General features: G+C 40.1%; 1 protein-coding gene across 5 annotated transcripts in view; it reads left to right on the top strand.

The window, feature by feature from the left end:
• Positions 1–890: 890 nt before the first annotated feature.
• Positions 891–21,844, top strand: part of SLAIN1 (SLAIN motif family member 1) — an 89,975-nt gene continuing 69,021 nt past the window's right edge. For all 5 annotated transcript variants that reach the window (XR_012514342.1, XR_012514339.1, XR_012514341.1 and 2 more), the window contains exons 1-2: positions 891–1,740; positions 18,863–19,002. Coding sequence is in view for 1 of the 5 variants with exons in the window: in XM_010341646.3 (XP_010339948.2) it covers positions 1,118–1,740; positions 18,863–19,002 (763 nt within the window). In the remaining 4 variants the exon portion in view is untranslated. The remainder of the gene's footprint in view (positions 1,741–18,862; positions 19,003–21,844) is intronic.

Raw genomic sequence — 21,844 nt, 5'->3', positions numbered from 1 at the left:
ATTATTTAACAGAAGGAGCACTATACAGTTGTATTCATATTTCTCCCCATAACCGTTTTTGCCTGTTGCACTCACTGCCCGCATCACCCATGAGCTCTTAGAATGGTTCCTGGCACAGAGCAGGTGCTCAAAGATCTTTTGTTTGGAGAATGACTGAATATATATTATATATATAATGTATATTCACTCATTATATACATATATATATATGGCGGTTCTTTTATTGTGGCAAACAACGGTGATAAGCCCAAATCTGGCTATTTTAGAATAAATACTTAAGTGAACACTTGTCTCCTTAGCAGCTGGCCACTCTCCCTCTTAGAGACAGGGATTTCTTCCTCTTTCCCCTTGGCCTCTTTTCTCCCACCATTTTGTTTCTCTATTAGCAATTGGTACACGAGTGGCGTCGTCCCAAAGCCCTTCTGTTCCCCGTATTTACTTTTCGGTTTTTAGAATAACGATCTCCAGCCTTTGAGTTTTCTATAGGTTTCGTTAGCCAGTGGGTATTAAGTGCTGTCATGGAGCCTAATAGAGCTCTGGGAAGGGAACGAACCAGGGAGCCCGGGGTGTACTCCTCGAGGACCAGCACCTGCAGCTGCTTCTTTGGGAACCCCCTACCCTGGCTCCTGGCTCAGAGACCCGCGCAGTTTGCAGACCCGGATGCGGCCGGAGGAGGTGCCTGTGGCGGGAAAGTCCAGACCAGGTCCAATCAGGCACCTGGGATTAGGTAGCGGGGGTGGGTGCGGCTCCCCGGCCCCTGCCCGCGCTGCCGGCCCCGCCCACTGGGTGGGCTTCCCCACGGTTCTCCTCCCCCTGCCCCGCCCCCTCGGAGCCCTCGCTCCGCCCCGCCCCGGGGCCGCGGCTAAAACCCGGAGCCGCCGCGACGCCCAGGGGACTGGAGGGACGCACTGAGCATGTGCAGAGCAGCTCGGCGGCAGCTGCTGCGGCCGGAGGCGAGGGCCCGGTGCTGATGCTAACCGCCGGCTCGGCCTCAGCCCGCGCGTGGTCGGCCTCCCAGGCCGGGGCGGCAGGGAAGGAACCGTAGCCTCCCCGTGGCCCGAGGAGCCGGCGCGGCAGCGCTCACTCCCTGGCGGCCGCGGCGCCCTCGGGCCCCACGATGATGGCGGAGCAGGTGAAATGCGCCTCCGCGGGTGTCGGCTCCGGAGCGGGATCCGGGCCGGTGGTGAACGCGGAGCTGGAGGTGAAGAAGCTGCAGGAGCTGGTGCGCAAGCTGGAGAAGCAGAACGAGCAGCTGCGGAGCCGAGCGGCCAGCGCGGTCGCCGCCCCGCACCTGCTGCTGCTGCCGCCGCCACCGCCCGCCGCGCCGCCCCCCGCCGGGGCCTGCAGCCCGTTGGGTCCTCGGAGCCCCCCGGCCGCCACGGCCACCTCCGCGGCCTCGGGGGGCCTGGGGCTCGGGCTGGCTCTGGGCGCTGGGGGCGGAGGCGGCAGCGGCAGCGGCGGCGGCTCCAGCCCCGCGTTCCCGGGCACCTTCTGCCTGCCTAGCCCTGCGCCCTCCGTGCTCTGCAGCCTGGCTCAGCCACCCGAGGCGCCCTTCGTCTACTTCAAGCCGGCGGCGGGCTTCTTCGGCCCGGGCGGTGGCGGGCCGGAGCCGGGGGGCGCGGGGACGCCGCCGGGGGGAGCTGCAGCGACGCCCTCGCCGCCCCCAACGCTGCTGGACGAGGTGGAACCGCTGGATCTGGAGAGCGTAGCCGCCTGGCGGGACGAGGATGACTACACCTGGTACTGCCTGGCTCCGCTCCCTCCCTGAGAGTCTGGCCTCGGAGGCTGCGGGCGCCGGGGCGTGGGGGGCGGAGGACGAACTGGGGTCCCCTTGCGGCCACCGGAGTAACTCCCCGCGGTTCCCAGAGGCTGGGACTGACCCAGCAGGTGTCGAGCCAGGCGGTGACACTTCCCACGATGAGGCTTCTCATGAAGGCAGAAACCTGTTTTCTAATCGCTTAGACTGCAGATGAATCGGCCCCCTCATCTGCCTTGGGTTCTGCCGACTGTTGCGTCCCAAGCTCCGCGTAGCATTAAGTGCAAAATCCATATCATCTTGTCTTGTTGCTCAGTGCTGCTCTTTTCCCCAGTTTTTTTCGGGGGATGACAGGGGAGGGTAGGGGTTGGCCTCTGTCTGCGGCTGTTACTGTTCTTTCGTTTTAAACATTTGCATGCTCTTCCTCTGGTGGCATCGGAAGCCGCGTAATGATGGATCTCTTTAGAGAGAGGTTCGTTCTTGCAGTTTGAATTTTGCAGTAGTGTGTCCTTTTGCGCTGCATTTTCATTGAAATTCTATTTTCAGAGACTGGCTTGCCTTTTAAAATAGGGTGACTTCACTCGCTTTCCCATAAATAATAGTGCCAATAAAGAGTACTTTTCACGGAGTGGAATGAACAGGTGGAAGGCACTTTTTTTACCTAGACAGTTCCTTGGTTTCTATTTTTAAGATTAAACTGTAAAGAAACGCGAAATTAATGAAGCCTTGTTTTCTAATTTCTTAGAAACTTTTTTAGTTTGGTTATCAAAAAACTTGAGACTGACAGCATTTGTTAAGTTGACATCTGGTGAGCACTGTCTACTTTCCATGAATGAGTAACTTTAGGGGGAGGCATTCAATTCCTTTATGATGTATTTTTCTTGCTGCTTGCTCATGGAAATAGTCATTTCATGACTGATTTCTTTTGGTTAGTTCCCGTTTTCTGTGGACACCAGACATGCGAGATACGTTTCAGATAAGGTGGAACTTGGGTTCCTGCAAGGAAAATGAGCAGCATTCACCTCTACCTTGCAGAGGCGTGAAGAATAGTTGTAGTTTTCCTTTACTTTAGGTCCTTTTTATATAGGACCCTTTCTGGTTTTCCAAGCTGGGTTTTCATTACTTTCTCTGTGTCTCTGTTGCATGATTGCATGGAAGGGAATGGCAAATGGAGATCCTTACTGGTTTCCTGTTGGGAATTGCAGTGTTCTTTTTCCCCTACACTCTATCATGTGACAGCTCTAACTATAAAGTACATTAGTTAATTGGTTTGATTCAATACACAAAATATATGGAGCTATAATAAGCCTTTCAGAGTTGTATTCATCATCCACCTTAATACTTTTTGGCAGCTGTGCAGGTAGCGCAAGGTGTAAAAAAAAAAAAATCAACTCATCACTTTCTGGAACTTTAAGGCATTCTTTCAAAGCTGGACCCTTATTTCTATAAAGCCCAGGGTGTATTGTAATCTCAGTTTCAGCCTGAGTGTGGTACTAGGCTTTATTTTAGTAGAATGACAATTAGCAGAACATTGAGACTATATAAACAGGATGTGGCAAGGATTTTAAACTTTGCCAACTGTGAAAGACAATAGAAAAGTTGTTAATTATTCAAGGGAAAATGGCGATTTGTACAAAATAAGGAAAATTTAATGAATGAGATATTCATCTTCCACATGTAACACCAAGACCCCAGACAGCTGGCTAACATCATTGCCAATTTTTCATCAAAGCTGTTGAACACCTTGTACTATACATATGGCACAGCTAAATTAGACCACCTAAACTGTTTTTTGCATAATTGATTTTCAGTGAAAAGACCAGAGGGTGCTTCCCTTTCTGACAGTGCTAATTGAAAATGTATGTTTTGCAGGAGCAAATGGTGTTGACTGAAGTGTATGACGTGTATTTGAAATAGGTTAACTTTTAAATGTTGAAGTGAGGTGCTGAAGTAGTTTAGCTCTAACTGGGTGAGGCAGGATTGGGGGTGGAGGGAAAGTTTGTTATAGGACAGTTTAATAAGTGAAGCTTGAACTTCATGTATCCTTTCAAGAGATTGTTGGCACTAAGTATTGTATCAGCATTCTAGTTTGATCCTAGCAGGTGCCAGTGACTCAAACGCTGTTAGAACTAAAGATTTGTTTTTTTTACTTTTTTATTTTTTTTATTTTTTTGCATGTTAGGTTTTGGGGTACATGTGAAGAACATGCAAGATTGTTGCATAGGTACACACATGGCAGTGTGATTTGCTGCCTTCCTTCCCTTCACCTATATCTGTCATTTCTCCCCATGCTATCTCTCCCCAACTCCCCACCCTCCACTGTCCCTCCCCTATTTCCCCCCCATAGACCCCAGTGTGTGGTGCTCCCCTCCCTGTGTCCATGTGTTCTCATTGTTCAACACCCACCTATGAGTGAGAACATGCGGTGTTTGATTTTCTGTTTTTGTGTCAGTTTGCTGAGAATGATGGTTTCCAGGTTCATCCATGTCCCTACAAAGGACACGAACTCATCGTTTTTTATGGCTGCATAATATTCCATGGTGTATATGTGCCACATTTTCCCTGTCCAGTCTATCATCGGTGGGCATTTGGGTTGGTTCCAGGTCTTTGCTATCGTAAACAGTGCTGCAATGAACATTCGTGTGCATGTGTCCTTGTAGTAGAATGATTTATAATCCTTTGGATATATACCTAGTAATGAGATTGCTGGGTCAAATGGAATTTCTATTTCTAGGTCCTTGAGGAATTGCCACACTGTCTTCCTCAATGGTTGAACGAATTTACACTCCCACCAACAGTGTAAAAGTGTTCCTATTTCTCTACATCCTCTCCAGCATCTGTTGACTCCAGATTTTTTAATGGTCGCCATTCTAACTGGCATGAGATGGTATCTCAATGTAGTTTTGATTTGCATTTCTCTAACGGCCAGTAATGATGAGCATTTTTTCATATATGTTGATTGTGCTTATTAGTGTTGAAGTTTCAGCTTTCCTTGAAATAAAACTTGCAGTGATTGAAGGCTCTTAAAATTATTTCTTTGAAAATTGCTGCATATTACTTTTCAGTGACAGGTCTAAATATGTATATATATATATATATATATATATATATATATATGTATGTATGTATATGTATATGTAAAGTATATAATTGTGTATATATATATTCATATATATATGGCTATATCACTTGTTTTTTGTATTATCTACAAAAAGATGACTTTAGAACCAAATATTTTGAGAATAACTGAGACTTTGTTTTCTAGACAATTGTCATACTTCATTGGAAACATGCAGGGTTATTGTGGGCTTTGTATGATTTTTGGTCTCCTTGCCTATCTAATTTTGGAGCTGTGTTGTACTCAAGGAGTTTTTGGCTATATGATCTCTGTGCCTAGTTTTTTGTATTATCTGCAAAAACATGACTTTAGTATCAAATATTTTGAGAATGAGACTTTTTTTTCTAGACAATTGTCATACTTCATTGGAAACATTAAGGGTTATTGTGGGCTTTTTCTTCTTTCTTTAAATCCAGCTCTAGGCCAAGTCATAGAAATACTATGCTGAAAGCTGTTCTGCCCACTGTTGGGAGACTGATTCTGAAAATGATCACTCCTGTCTTAATGCCATACATGTGTGGCACCACAACAGTTTTATCAAAATAATGCAATAAATAACATGTAAGTGGTTTTTAAAACTCCTCTTGTGAGGCTTATTATAGGAAGCCGTCCTCTACTCGCTCCTATTGCTAAGTCCTTCACATAGGCATCACTTTATACTCTTCTAGCTGTTTCTTTTTTCTTTATTTCTAAACAGTCTTAATATTTTTTTGATCTTAGACATCTGTGAACTTATTATGGAAGATGAAAACTTAGCTCTCTTCCTCTCATCCTCCTACAGTATGTCTTTTCTCATAATGGTTTTCATGGTTTTCTTTTATATTTAATGTCTGTATTATGATTGTAATTTACTAGCTGAGTCCTGTTAATTGCATGTTACATATATATTCTCTGACCCCTTTGTTCCTCCAAGAGGTAGTAATGGCCCTTCTTTTCCCCTCTTCACTTTCTTTAATTACCTATCAGAAATTGTTTCCCCAAACACTCTAAAGGAGCCATAAAATCCCTCAATAAGGTCATACACATTTGGCAATCTGTTAATCTGTTTTTTAAAATTTACATTGTAGTGCTATTCCCTCTGAAACTCTTAATCTCATTGCTGTAGTTTTTACTGTTTTTCCCCCAGGCCGGATGCCTACTGCTGTTGCCATGGGAACTCTTTCAGTTTCTTGGTTAATGTGGATTCCCTACTTCTTAAATCCTTTTCCTTTGTATTTCGTTTATTCTCTTAGGTGGGGTACAGCCTTCAGTAGCTTTCTGAGAAAGGAGACCTACGTGAGAGGTCCACTTTGAGATCCTGCATATTTGAAAATGTCGCTCTACCCTTACATGAGATTCATAGTTGGACTGGCTGGAAAAGTCTAAGTGAACCTTTCCCTCATGTTTGAAGGCATTGTTCCATTTTGTTCTAGCTTCTGTTATGTTCTAGCTATTGAGTGCACTGTGTTTGGATATCTAATCCTTTTTGACTTTTTTTTTTGCTTCCTTTATCTCTAGTATTCTAAAATGTAATGTTGTGCCTTGGTATGGGTTATTTTATTTATTTGATATGCTGGACATTTGTGCTCACTTTTGCCCTAGAATTGCATGAGACCTGGCTTCCAGTTTGGAAATTTTCTTGCTTTTTTAAATAACTTTCCAGTTTCTTTTTTTAAGAACTTGTAACAGACAGATGTAGGTCATTCTCTTTGGTTTAATCACTGGATTTTCTTACCTGTCTTATCCCATTGCTAATCTGTCTTTATTTGTTTTCAGGAGACTTCTCCAACTTGATATTTCAAACTCGTTTATTGACTCTTTTGTTTTTGCTATGATAGTCTCATTTTCTAAGCATGAAGAAACTTTTTAAAATCTCTCCGTGTGTGTGCTTGCATGTGCGTGTGTGAATGTAACATTTTCTCTTAGATGAAATAAACTTGTCTTGGAATTTTCATCTGTTCTCTTTGTTTTTCTCTTTGGTTCTTTTTACCTTCTCTACTTTTAGTCTCAGTGTTTCATGTAAAAGGAATATTTTACATATTTGGTATCACTGGTTGTCTGTTCATACTGAAATGAGGTATTAAAACAGATCTAAAGCTCTCCATGTATGGCGCTTCTTGGTGCAGCTTACTAGTGATTGAAGGGTAGCCAGCCCACATTCAAGTATCTCTTGGTTTTCTCTTGGGTTCATCTCTTTCTCTAGGCATAAACCTTCTATACTCCTAAGAGATGTAAGCAAGGCAGTCACTTCTAGGAATATAAACAGAGAAATGGGACCAGAATTGTAACTAGTCAGCATGTTGACTTCCATTTAATCTTTGGTTAAGTAAGGTAGCTCATTTCTCCATCAGCTAAGTTTGGTGCGCCTGAAGTCAAGGCTTCTCTGGATCAGCTTATTCACATAGCAAAGTCTCTGGTTTCAGGTTGAGATGAAGAGGGGGCAGTAGTAGGACAGGCTCTATGGGAGGGGATTTGGGATTCCAGTGGTTCTTTTGGTAGACTTTCAACTGAATTCACTGCTTTCAGTGCCATGATCATCCCTACCATCTATGAAATGCAAGGTGGGAATAAGGTACAGTACCAGACAAGAAGAATTGGACTATGGAGTAAGAAAGAGAAATCTACATAAGTGAACATGGCATAGTGGGTCACGTAGAAACTGAATGTTCTTGTAGAATGAACACTGCTTTTGAATATGCTGTGAGGCTGTGTGGACAAATGAAATACTTGTATCACGTAGGCCCTAAGAAATTGAAGACACCTTCCTGTGATGTTCCCCTGCAAACAAAAAAAGGAGTCTATCAAAACAAACAAACAAAAAAGTGAAAGGGAATATCTGGAATCCAGAGTCACACTGGCTAGAGGAAGGTTCTTAGCAGCAGAAGAGATCAGCAGTTTTCCCATAGGATTTTGGAGGTAACAGGTGGAGCATTGCTTTAGATAGCAGCTTCAGATGGTAGCTGAGAGGGATTTGAGAACAACAGGCATAAGCTCAGAGACATTAATTCTCCCAGCAGGGGTTGACAGACACCTCATACAGGACAGCTCCGGCTGACATCTGGCAGGTGACCCTCTTGGATGAAGCTTCCAGAAGAAGCAACAGGCAGCAATCTTTGCTGTTCTGCAGCCTCTACTGGTGATACCCAGGCAAATAGGGTCTGGAGTGGACCTCCAGCAGACCTGCATCAGAGGGGCCTGACTGTTAAAGGGAAAACTAACAAACAAAGGAATAGCATCAACATTAACAAAAAGGATGTCCACACAGAAATCCCATCTGAAGGTCATCAACATCAAAGACCAAATGTAGATAAATCCACAAAGATGAAGCAAAACCAGCATAAAAAGGCTGAAAATTCCAAAAACCAGAACACCTCTTCTCCAAAAGATTATAACTCATTGCCAGCAAGGGAACAAAACTGGATGGAGATTGAGTTTCATGAATGAACAGAGGTGAACTTCAGAAGACGGGTAATAACAAACTCCTCAGAACTAAAGGAGCATGTTCTAACCCAATGCAAGGAAGCTAAGAACCTTGAAAAAAAGGTTAGAGGAATTGATAACTAGAATAACCAGTTTAGAGAAGAACATAAATGACTTCATGGAGCTGAAAAACACAGCACAAGAACTTCGTGAAGCATACACAAGTATCAATAGCCAAATCGATCAAGCGGAAGAAAGGGTATGAGAGATTGAAGACCAACTTAATAAAGTGTGAAGGCAAGATTAGAGAAAAAAGAATGAAAAGGAATGAACAAAGCCTCCAAGAAATATGGGACTATGTGAAAAGACCAAACCTACATTTGATTGGTCTACCTGAAAGTGACAGGGACATTGGAACCAAGTTGAAAAACAGTCTTCAGGATATTATCCAGGAGATCTTTCCCAACATAGCAATACAGGCCAACATCCAAATTCAGGAAATACAGAGAACACCACAAAGCAACCCCAAGACACACAGTCATCAAATTTACCAAGGTTGAAATGAAGGAAAGAATGTTAAGGGCAGCCAGAGAGAAAGGTTGAATTACCCAGAAAGGGAAGCCCATCAGAATAACAGTGGATCTCTCTGCAGAAACCCTACAAGTCAGAAGAGAGTGGGGGCCAATATTCAACATTCTTAAAAGAATTTTCAACCTAGAATTTTGTATCCAGCCAAACTAATCTTCATAAGTGAAGGAGAAGTAAAATCCTTTACAGACAAGCAAATGCTGAGAGATTTTGTCACCACCAGGTCTGCCTTACAAGAGCTCCTGAAGGAAGCACCAAATATGGAAAGCAAAAACCAGTACCAGCCACTACAAAAACATATGAAATGGGACCATTGACACTATAAAGAAACTGCATCAACTAAAGGACAAAATAACCAGCTAGTATCATAATGACAGAATCGAATTCACACATAACAATATTAATCTTAAATGTAAATAGGCTAAATGCCCCCAGTTAAATAACACAGATTGGCAAATTGGATAAAGAGTCAAGACTCATTGGTGTGCTATATTCAGGAGACCCATCTCATGTGCAAAGACACACATAGGCTCAAAATAAAGGGATAGAGGAAGATTTACCAAGCAAATGGAAAGAGAAAAAAAAAAGCGGGGTTTGCAATCCTAGTCTCTGATAAAACTGACTTTAAACCAAGAAAGATGAAAAAGACAAAGAAGGGCATTAGATAATGGTAAAGGGATAAATGCAACAATAAGAGCTAACTATTCTAAATATATATGCATCCAATACAGGAGTATCCAGAGTCATAAAGCAAGTTCTTAGAGACATACAAAGAGACTTAGACTCCCACACAATAATAATGGGAGACTTTAACATCCATTGTCCATATTAGATCAATGAGACAGAAAAATTAACAAGGATATTCAGAACTTGAACTCAGCTCTGGACCAACAGGGATCTACAGAACTCTGCACCCCAAATCAATAGAATATACATTCTTCTCAGCACCACAGCACACTTAATCTAAAATTGACCGCATAATTGGAAGTAAAACACTCCTCAGCAAATGCAAAAGAATGGAAATCCTAAGACACAGTCTCTCAGACCACAGTGCAATCAAATTAGAACTCAGAATTAAGAAGCTCACTGACAACCACACAACTACATGGAAACTGAACAACCTGCTCCTGAATGACTAATGGGTAAATAACAAAATTAAGGCAGAAATAAATAAGCTATTTGAAACCAATAAGAACAAAGACACAACATACCAGAATCTCTGGGAGACAGCTAACACAGTGTTTAGTGGGAAATTCATAGCACTAAATGCCCACAGGAGAAAGTGGCAAAGATCTAAAACTGATACCCTAACATCACAATGGAAAGAACTAGAGAAGCCAGAGCAAACAGATTCAAAGCTAGTAGTAGACAAGAAATAACTAAGATCAGAGCAGAACTGAAGGAGATAGAGACACAAAAAGCCCTTCAAAACAAAAAAAAATCATTGAATTCAAGAGCTGGTTTTTTGAAAAGATTAACAAAATAGACCATTAACCAGACTAATGAAGAAGAAAAGAGAAAAGAGTCAAATAGACACAATAAAAAAATGGTAAAGGGGATATCACCACCAATCCCACAGAAATACAAACTACCATTCGAGAATACTGTAAACACCTCTATGTAAATAAACTAGAAAAATCTAGAAGAAATATATAAATTCCTGGACACATACACCCTCCCAAGACTAAACCAGGAAGACATCAAATCCCTGAATAGACCAATAACAAGTTATGAAATTGAGGCAGTAATTAATATTCTACCCACCAAAAAAAGCCCAGGACCTGACAGATTCACAGTCATAGTCTGTCAGAGGTACAAAGAGGAGCTGGTACCATTCCTTCTGAAACTATTCCAAACAATAGAAAAAGAGGAACTCATTTAATGAGGCCAGCATCATCCTAATACCAAAACCTGGCAGAGACACAACAAAAAAGAGAAAATTTCACCCCAGTATCCCTGAGGAGTATCGACGTGAAAATCCTCAATAAAATACTGGAAAACTGAATACAACAGCACATCAAAAAGCTTATCCACCATGATCAAAATGGCTTCATCCCTAGGATGCAAATCTGGTTCAACATATGCAAATCAATAAATGTAATCCATCACATAAACAGAATCAATGACAAAAACCACATGATTATCTCACTTGATGCAGAAAAGGCCGTTGACAAAATTCAATACCACTTCATGCTAAAAACTCAATAAACTAGGTATTCGTGGAATATATTGCAAAATAAGAGCTATTTATGACAAACCCACAGCCAGTATCATACTGAATGGGCAAAAGCTGGAAGCATTCCCTTTGAAAACCAGCACAAGACAAGGATGCCTTCTCTCACCATTTCTATTCAATATAGTATTGGAAGTTCTGGCCAAGGCAATCTTGCAAGAGAAAGAAATAAAGGGTATTCAAAGAGGAAGAGAGAAAGTCAAATTGTCTCTGTTTGTAGGTGACATGATTGTGTATTTAGAAAACCCCTTTTTCTCCACCCCAAATCTCCTTAAACTGATAAGCAACTTCAGCAAAGTCTCGGATACAAAATCAATGTGTAGAAATCACAAGCATTCATTTATACCAATAATAGCCAAATCATGAGTGAACTCCCATTCACAATTGCTACAGAGAGAATAAAATACCTAGGAATACAACTCACAAGAGATGTGAAGGACCTCTTCAAGGAGAACTCTAAACCACTGCTCAAGGAAATAAGAGAGGACACAAAACAAACAAAACATTCCATTCTCATGGATAGAAGAAATCAATGTCGTGAAAATGACCCTACTGCCCAAAGCAATTTCTAGATTCAGTGCTATCCCCATCAAACTACCATTGACTTTCTTCACGGAATTAGAAAAAAACTACTTTAAATTTCATATGGAACCCAAAAAGAACCCATATAGCCAAGACTATCCTAAACAAAAAGAACAAGGCTAGAGGCGTGCCTAACTTCAAGCTATACTACAAGGCTACAGTAGCCAAAACAGCATGGTACTGGTACCAAAACAAATACATAGACCAATGGAACAGAACGAAGACCTCAGAAGTAATGCCGCACATTTGCAACTGTCTGATCTTTGAAAAACTTGACAAAAAATAAGCAATGGTGAAAGGATTCCCTATTCAATAAATGGTGTTGGGAAAACTGACGAGCCATATGCAAAAAACAGAAACTAGACACCTTCCTTACACCTTCTACAAAAATTAACTCAAGCTGGATTAAGGACTTAAATGTAAAACCTAAAACCACTTTGGGAGGCCGAGGAGGGCAGATCACGAGGTCAAGAGATCAAGACCATCCTGGCCAACATGGTGAAACCCCGACTCTACTAAAAATACAAAAAAAATTAGCTGGGCATGGTGGCGCACACCTGTAGTCCCAGCTACTCGGGAGGCTGAGGCAGGAGAATTGCTTGAACCCGGGAGGTGGAGGTTGCAGTGAGCCAAGGTCGCGCCACTGCACTCCAGCCTGGCGCCTGGTGACAGAGTGAGACTCTGTCTCAAAAAAAACAAAACAAAACAAAAAAAACCTAAAACCCTAAAAACCCTAGAAGAAAACCTAGGCAAAACCATTCAGGACATAGGCATGGGCAAAGACTTCATGACTAAAACACCAAAAGCAATGGCAACAGAAGCCAAAATTGACAAATGGGATCTAATTAAATTAAAGAGCTTTTACCCAGCAAAAGAAACTATCATCAGAGTGAGCAGGCAACCTACAGAATGGGAGAACATTTTTGCAATCTATCTGACAAAGGGCTAACATCCAGAATCTACAAATAATGAAACACATTTACAAGGAAAAAAACAACCCCATCAAAAAGCAGATGAAGGATATGAACAGACACTTCTCAAAAAGGCATTTATGCAGCCAACAAACATGAAAGAAAGCTCATCATCACTGGTCATTAGAGAAATGCAAATCAAAACCACAATGAGATACCCTTTCAGGCCAGTTAGAATGGGGATAATTAAAAAGTCAGGAGACAACAGATGCTGGAGAGGATATGGAGAAATAGGAACACTTTTACACTATTGGTGGGAGTGTAAATTTGTTCAACCATTCTGGAAGACAGTGTGGCGATTCCTCAAGGATCTAGAACCAGAAATGCCATTTGACCCAGTAATCCCATTAATGGGTATATCCCAGAGGTTTATAAATCATTCTATACTATAAAGACACATGCACATGTATGTTTATTGCCACACTGTTCACAGTAGCAAAACTTGGAACCAACCCAAATGCCCATTAATGATAGACTGGATAAAGAAAATGTGGCACCTATATACCATGGAATCCCATGCAGCCATTAAAAATGATGAGTTCATGTTTTTTGCAGGGACATGGATGAAGCTGGAAACCATCCTTCTCAGCAAACTAACATAGGAACAGAAAGCCAAACACTGCATGTTCTCACTCATAAGTGGGAGTTGAACAATAAGAACACATAGGGAGGGGAACATCACACACCAGGCCCTGTTGGGGAGTCGGGGACTAAGGGAGGGGTAGCATTAGGAGAAATACCTAATGTAGATGATGGGTTGATGGGTGCAGCAAACCACCATGGCACATGTATACCTGTGTAACAAACCTGCCTGTTCTACACTTACATCCCAGAATTTAAAGTGTAATAAAAAAGAGAAAATTGGTGAAAGAAGTATAGAGATAAGGAAACTCCACAGTTGACTAACTAGTGGCTCATTTCTGTCAGGGCTATGGTATTCATGGCTTTTTACATACATGGTAGATGGCACCTTTGAGTTTCTCATCTTAAGAACACCGAGGGCTGGTCATGGTGGCTCATGTCTGCAATCCCAGCCCCTTGGGAGGCTAAGGCAGGAAGATTGTTTGAGCTCAGGAGTCTTGAGACCAGTCTGGACAACATAGGGAGACCCCATTGCTACAAAAAAACTTAAAAAAAAAAATAGCTAGGTGTGATGATACATGCCTGTGGTCCTAGCAATTTAGGAGGCTGAGGTGGGAGGATTACTTGAGCCTGGGAGGTTGAAGCTGCAGTGAGGTCTGTTTGTCCCACTGCTCTCCAGCCTGGGTGACAGAGCAAGACCACGTCTGAAAAAATAAAACAAAATCACAAAGCAGTGTTTCCTTATCCTGTGACTTCTTAAAAACTGCTTTATTGGAATATAATTAATATGTAAACTGCACATTCTTAAAATGTACAATTTGATAGACTTTAACATGTATATATATCCAGGAAATCATGATCACAGTTAATGTGTATTGAACAGATTTCAACACTTAAAGTTTCCCGTGGCCCCTTGCATTCCTTTTTCTTTCCCTTCTGATCCTTGCTACCTCTAACCCAGGCAACCCCTGATCTGTTTTCTGTCAGTATAGATTAGTCATCCAGACTGGAGTTCAGTGGCCCCATTTCAGCTCACTGCAACTTCTGCCTCTTGGGTTCAGGCGATTCTCTTGCCTCAGCCTCCTAAGTAACTGGGATTACAGGCACACGCCACCACACACAGCTAACTTTTGTATTTTTAGTAGAGATGGGTTTTTACCATGTTGGCCAGGCTGGTCTTGAACTCCTGACCTCAAGTGATCTGCCCACTTTGGCCTCCGAAAGTCCTGGGATTACAGGTATAGTTTGCATTTTTTATAGTTTTATATCAATAAAGTCACAGAATATGCAGTCGTCCATTTGTTTTGGTCTGACTTCTTTCAAGCTAGATAGTTATTTTCTAATTTGTGTTGTTACGTGAATCAATAGTTTGTTTTTATTGTGGGAGCCATTAGATTGCATGATGGTAACCATGGCTTGTTTTATCCACTCATCTTTTCATGGGCACTTGGGTTGTTTTTAGTGTTTGGTTATGGCAAATAAAGCTGTTTTGGACATTTACGTTTAAGTCTTCATATGAACATGCTTTCATTTCTCTTGGATAAATACTTACAACTTGAGTGTCTGGAACAGAGAGTAGTTATAGGTTAACTTTTTAAGAATCTGCCAAACTCTTTTTCCAAAGTGGTTTCACCATTTTACATCCATCACCAGTGTATGAAGTTTTCAGTGGCATCAGATCTTCCTCAAGACTTGCTATAACTAGTATTTTTCATTTTAGTCATTCTAATAGACATATGGTTGTATCTCATTGTGGTTTCAGCTATTTTCCTAATGAATAAGGATGAAGATCTTTTCATATAGCTGTTTGCCATAATAGGTTCTTTTTTGGTGAAATGTGTAATCAAACCTTTTGTCCATTTGTAAAATTAAGTTGTTTACTATTTGCAGAGTTTCCTGTTTTCTACATAAATGTTCTTTGGTAGATACAAGCTTTGCAAATATGTCTTTCCCAATCTGTGGTTTATCACTCATTCTTTTAACAATGTCTTTCAAAAAGAAAAGTTTTTAATTTTGATAAAGTCCAATTGATATATTGTTTTATGGATCATGTTTTTAGTCTTATAGATTGTATCTGAGAAGTATTTGCCAACTTAAGGACAAAAAGACTTTTACCTTTGGTTTCTTATAAAAGTGTTACAGTTTCAAGTTTTACATTTTTTGTCTGTGCTCTATTTTGAGTTAGTTTTGGATATTGTTTGTAGTATGGATCAAAATTCTTTTTTTTTTTTTTTGCATATAGATACCATTTTGTTCTGGCACCATTTATTTAAAAGACTATCCTTTAAATTGTATTTTATTAAAAATCATGTTCCATATACATGTGATTTTACTTCTGGGCTGTTTTTTCCACTAATCTGTTTATGCTACACTAAACTGTCTTCATTACTGCCATGAGCTTCAATCAGTGGAATAGCTCTCCAATTTTTTTTTTTTTTAACATTTGTTTGGCTATTTTAAGATCTTTGCATTTTCATATGAATTTTAGATCATCTTCTACATTTCTACAAAATAGTCTGCTGGAATTTTGATTGGCATTTTGCAAATTATGTGGACCAATTTAAGGAGAATTGACATCTTAATATTTATTTTCTAACTCACAAAAATGGCATATCTCTCCAGCTATGTCCTCTTTAATTCTCAGCATGTTTTGTAGTCAGTGTTCAGGTTTTGCACATCTTTTGTCAGATTTATCCTTAAGCATCTTACGGTTTTTTTAAATGCTATTGTAAATGGAAAGTGAAATTTTAAAAATATGAATTGGTTTGTTAATATATACAAGTATACATTGACTTTCCTACATCAATCTGGTATCCTATAATCTTGCTACTAAACTCATTTATTCTATTATCATTTTTGTAGATTCTTCAGATTTTTTTTTACATGGATGATTATATCATCTGTGAATAAAGACAGATTTGCTTCTTTCTTTCCAATGTAAATGTTTTAAATTTATTGCCTGATTGCATTGGCTAGAATCTTCAGCAGAGTGTTAAACAGAAGTGTTGAGAACCAATGTCTGTGTCTGTTTTCTGATATCACAGGCAAAGCATTCAGCCGTTTACCATTAACTATGCTGTTTTTGTAGATGTCTTCAGTAGGTTGAGGAAGTTTCTTTCTGTTTCTGATTTAATGAGAATTTTTTTCAGGAGTGGACATCAAATCCTTTTTTTTTTTTTTCCTATTGAGATTATCATATACTTTTTCATTTTAGTTAATCTGGTAGGTTATATTGATGCTTGAGTTTAGACCAACTTTTTATTTCTGGGATAAACCCCACTTGTTAATGGCAAAGTATGTTAATGGTTAAGTTAGACTCAATTTACTGAAATACCTAGACTTTTTACATCTGGGTTCATGTGTGATATTGATTGTTACTTTCTTAACTTGTAATGTCTTATTTTGGTATCAGGATAACACTGCCCTAATAAGATGTGTTAAGATGTATTCCCTCCTCTTCTGTTTTTTTGGAAGAGTTTATAAAGAACTGATGTTTTCTTTAAATATTTGGTAGACTTTAGCAGTAAAGTCTGGGCCCAGGTTTTTCTTTGAGGGTATTTATTTGTTTTAAATTTTTTGGCCTTTTACTTTTAACTTATTTGTATGCCCATATTTAAGGTGTATTTCCTGTTAGGAAGCATATAATTGAGTCTTTTGTGACACTCCACCCTCCCTTTAAATATGAGAAAAAACTTGTCTGCAAGCTCATCATATGATTTTCCCTCAGTTTCTATTGGCTAGGATTGTATCTGGGGCTTGGGCCTAAACTAGTCAGAGGCAAAGGGAAACAGTGGAAATACCATGATTGGCTTAGCTCAGTGCTTCTCAAGTTGTGGTCTCCAGATCAGTAATATTAGCATCCCCTGGAAACTTCTTAGAACTCCAGATTCTTTGGCCCTATGCATCAAACTTAACGGGTGTGGTCTAGCAATTTGTCTTAACAAGATGTTTAAGTAATTTTGAGGCATGAGACATTGAGAATAACTGGCCTAAAACTAACCTGTACTTGTGAGTAGCTGGAAGTACCCCGTATCAGACAGGTTAGGGGTATGTTAGCAAGGAAGTAGAGGGGATTATTACCTACATAGGTAGGTGATAATCTAGCCATAGTAGGACTGAGTTGTGGGGCTCAAGGATATGAATTTTTAACCAATATACTCTTGATGGAGTCACAACTGTGCAACACACTCTAAGGAAAAAAAATATATTAGACTTACTATTAAATCAATTTAGATCTATGTTTGAGTCTCCATCTGTAATGGGAGTGAACATACCGTCCCAAGGGCAAATCACAGCTCTGGCATGTTTTGTATGGTGGGTAAGATAGGTTTTTACATATTTAAATGATGAAAAAACAGAATGTGAAAACTATGAGAAATTCAACTTTCAGTGTCTTTGAATCAGTTTTATAGAAACATGTTTATCCATTTATGTTTATCTATTTACATATTATCTAGGATGCTTTTGGACTGGAATGCCAGGGTTAGTAGTTGTGACAGAGATCAGGTGGCTTACAACACCTGAAATATTTACTTGCTGGCCCTTTACAGAAAACATTTGCCAACCCATAATCTATAAGAATAATTTATCAAAGAATGGTACATTCCTCAACCATCTTGGATAACTGATAAATTAATAGATGAATGTTTTTTTCTAGAACAGTAAAAGGGTGAATAATGAAGTATGTTATTTCAAGAATGTGTGCTCATTGGAATTGTGGAAGCTTTGTTAGAAGGAAGATTACTTTAGATTTGTAATTAATGTAAGCTTATAATAGTGTCATTGTATTAGAGGTGTCATGTATTAGAGCCAGCAGTTTCGCGGAGGTAATTTACCCTCCCCCCTTTTTTAGTTTACTGTTGCTTATTCCTCAAGATAAACCATTTTGTATAACCCCATCACTGAAAATATTCTAAAGTCGACCTTAACATGGTATATTAATGAGAGAAGCTTTTTTTTTTTTTATAACTTGCAATGCCTCGGGGCGGTGGGGGGGGGCGGTTATTTTGAATAGTACTCATTACTGTGTAATGGTATAGCTGCTAAAAGTGAACTCTTCCTAAAACATAATTTTCAAAGCTCTTTGTTTGGCTTTAGTGAAAAAGAGGCACTTACCAAGGTTAGTATAGATTTGAGACAGAAGAAATATGTGATTATGTAGGGGTTCAGAGAATCAACTGACTGGCTTTTCTGGATGTTTAGACTTATTTTTTTAAAATAGACATAAGGTTTGCCTGTTTGCCACATCATATTTACCTTCATTAGCCAAGTTCACAAAAGAGTCTGTTGCCAAAGAGAAAGATGAAAATGTTCATTTCTTGACATGTCTGTAGAGATAGTAAGATCATGATGGTGCCTTTTTAGGGCTAGTTTACTAAAAAAAAAAAAAAAAAAAAAAAAAAAAAGCCCTTGATCTCTGATGCTGAAACACACAGTTATGGGGAAAATTGTTAGACTTTTTTTTGGAAGTTCTTCTCACCAGGCTACAGGAAGTGTCATACTTTGGGGATATTTGCCTTTAAAAACTATTTCTGATACCGTGAAGTAATTGTTAAATACATGTTGTTTTCCCCAGAGAGAGGTACTCTCTGTGTACCTATATCATACCTATAATGTAGATTTCTTTTTTTAAGGTTATACGTTGGCTCTTCAAAGATGTTCACCTCATCAGAGAAATCCCTGACTCCTCTGCAGTGGTGTAGACATGTCCTAGATAACCCAACTCCTGAGATGGAAGCAGCGAGACGGTCCCTGTGCTTTAGACTGGAGCAAGGTAATTGTGAATGTGTGCATTTACATTCTCCAACTTTCATCACTCTCAGTTCTGCTTTCGTAGCTGGTTTTGGAATAAACATTTCAATTGAAAATCCTTATCCTAAGGTGCAGCTGTTGCATGCAATTTACTTCACATGTATTACACATCAAGCTTTCTCAATATAGAATGTGGTTAGTTTTGTGCTTGTTTTTAGCCATATTTTTAGTTTGCTTTAGTTTATATTGCAATGTAGGAACACACATTTTATTTCCTTTTTTTTTCTGTTTGCAAATATACCAGTCAATAAAATGGTCAGTCTTCAGTTCTCTGGGGTTGGTAACAAGGTTATATGGCTGGCTTCTAAGGCAGAAAACAGGGTTCCATAAGGATCTGAGTACTGACCTATTGCGTGCCTTCAACATTTAGTTGGATGTATAACTGGAAGTGCTAACCTTTATAAACTAAGAAATAATCTTCATATTGTGTAACATTAATTAACTTATGGAACCTAACAGAAGTTTAAATTTTAAAAAAGGGCAGTTGGAAAAACAGCAAAAATGAATGAGTAGTACTCAGTTCCTTGCTATTTGATGCAGTGAACTACTTGAAGCCGTAATTATGTAGGCTTTTGGCTTGTCTTTTAACCTCTGGGCATCTATTTCATCATCTAGGAACACTGTTTCTATTCCATGGACCACCTGCATCCAAATCATACATGAGCTTGAAAGTACAGATTCCTGCCTCCTCCAGATTAAAGAATCAGGCTCGGGGTAGGGTTAGGGGAGTCTTCATTGACAAGTTCAACAGCATGATTCTCATGCACACTGATTTTTGGGAACACTGCCTATGACGCTCTTCGAGGATAATGAATGGTTATAACATATTTGGACATAAGACAAAGTATAATGGATAATGTTTCCAGAGCTCTTAATTCTGTGACATTCATTACGTTTACATTCTTGACATCCTTCATCTTATTCAGCCTAACTGCACTCACCTTTAGAGGTGAGAGACATGAAGTTTAGAGAAGTTCCCAGGGTTACAAGGCAGAATGATACTCAGGTAGAGAGTCAGAGCCAGAGTCTCCCTGACATGAGAGCCTCCATCTTTAACCAGTATTCTGTGCTGCCATATTGGCATGATCATAAGTAAATATCAATAGAAATCTGTTTTAAATACTTGGAAGATGGGATGAAAGAATGTATTTTATTAACATTTTAACTAAAATGAAACAAGTGACTTAATAGAAAGCTGAAGAGTGGTGTAGGGACAAAGGCATGTTAGGGTTAAGACTTTGGTGATAGATACTCATCTAATAGAGCAGCCATCTCAGAGTCGGGGGCTCTAGTATTCATTCTGTTCACATTTACCTGAGTGACTCTAAGAAAGCTGATACGGTTTGACTCAGTTTCCCCATCCAAATGTTAGCTTCAGTTGTAATCCTCACATGTAAATGGAGGCACCTGGTGGGTGGTGACTGGCTCTTGGAGACGGTTTCCCCATGAGGGCAGAGACTTAACAAATAACAATCAGAAATGAGAGTGGTGCTGGACTTCAACAGCAACCCTGATTCTTATTTGTGACCTTTCTACCTAATTAGAATATTGTCTTTTATTCTTGGTATTCTGAAATTTCATTCATTTTGTATGCTAGAAACTTTAGTTCTGCAAAATTTCTTGCATTATTTCTTTGCTTCTTACCCCTTCACCCTTGTTTTCTCTATTCATTTTTTCTAGATATTCCTGCGGGTCAGAATCTCCTAGATTGGTGTTCAAATTTTATATTTTTTGTATTTTTCTCTCTTGCTTTCTATTCTTGATTTTGTTGTTGTTGTTCTACTTTCCTGGAGATTAAAAAAACCCACATCTTCTAAACTCTTCTGCTGCATATTGAGTGACTTGTATGTACCAGGTACCATTGCAAGTTACTGAGATGCGTCAGTGAACAGCACAGATGTTAAGTCTCTGCCCTCATTGAACTAACCTTCTGCTATTCAGATTTTCACCTAGTCCTCCTCATCTGTAAGGTACTTTTGTTTGTGTTTGTATCCTTAAATCTAGCGGCTTTCTGTTTCATTTTATTCCGGTAACGAAGCCTGTCTTTGATAAAAATAGGAGAGGAGCAGTTGCCTGAGCAGGCAGGGTGGGGAGCTGGAGGGTTTAAGTGTTTTCCTATAAATTTTTAGTCATCCATCCAGTTTTTTTCACTTCACCACAGAACTCCCTACCTATGGTGGTACTCTGTACCTACAATTCTAGAACCTTGCCAGGTTCTTTTTGCTGTAAGGCCATAGAGCAGAAGATGTCAAAACCCAAGTCTGTTTCTGCTTTTCTTTTTCTTTTTTGACATGGGATCTCACTCTATTGCCAGGATGGAGTGCAGTGGTGTGTTCTTGGCTTATTGCAACGTCTGACTCCCTGGTTCAAGCGATGCTTCTGCCTCGACCTCCTGAGTAGCTGGGACTACAGGTGTGTGCTACCACACCCAGCTAATTTTTGTGTTTTTAATAGAGATGGGATTTCACCATGTTGGCCAGGATGATCTTAATCTTCTGACCCTGTGATCTGCCTGTCTCGGCCTCTCAAAGTGCTGGGATTACAGGCATCAGCCACTGTGCCCGGCCTCTGCTTTTCATTTCTAAGATGTTGTGACCATCCCTGGTCTGATATTGTCTCCTCTCCAGTTCAGTCTTCCTATGGACTTATTTGAACTCTTACTATAGTGTGGTTTTATAAGGGAATAGGGAGGAATTCATAGTTAATCCCCCATATTGAAGAATACTTACTGGCTTCCAATTAAGGGAATCCTTTGTCAATGATGGTTAATTGACAGATATCAAAAATTATGGTTTTGACCCAAA

This window comes from Saimiri boliviensis, chromosome 16, assembly GCF_048565385.1.
Source record: "Saimiri boliviensis isolate mSaiBol1 chromosome 16, mSaiBol1.pri, whole genome shotgun sequence".
Taxonomy (NCBI): Eukaryota; Metazoa; Chordata; class Mammalia; order Primates; family Cebidae; genus Saimiri; species Saimiri boliviensis.
This window is presented reverse-complemented; position numbering and strand designations above follow the sequence as displayed.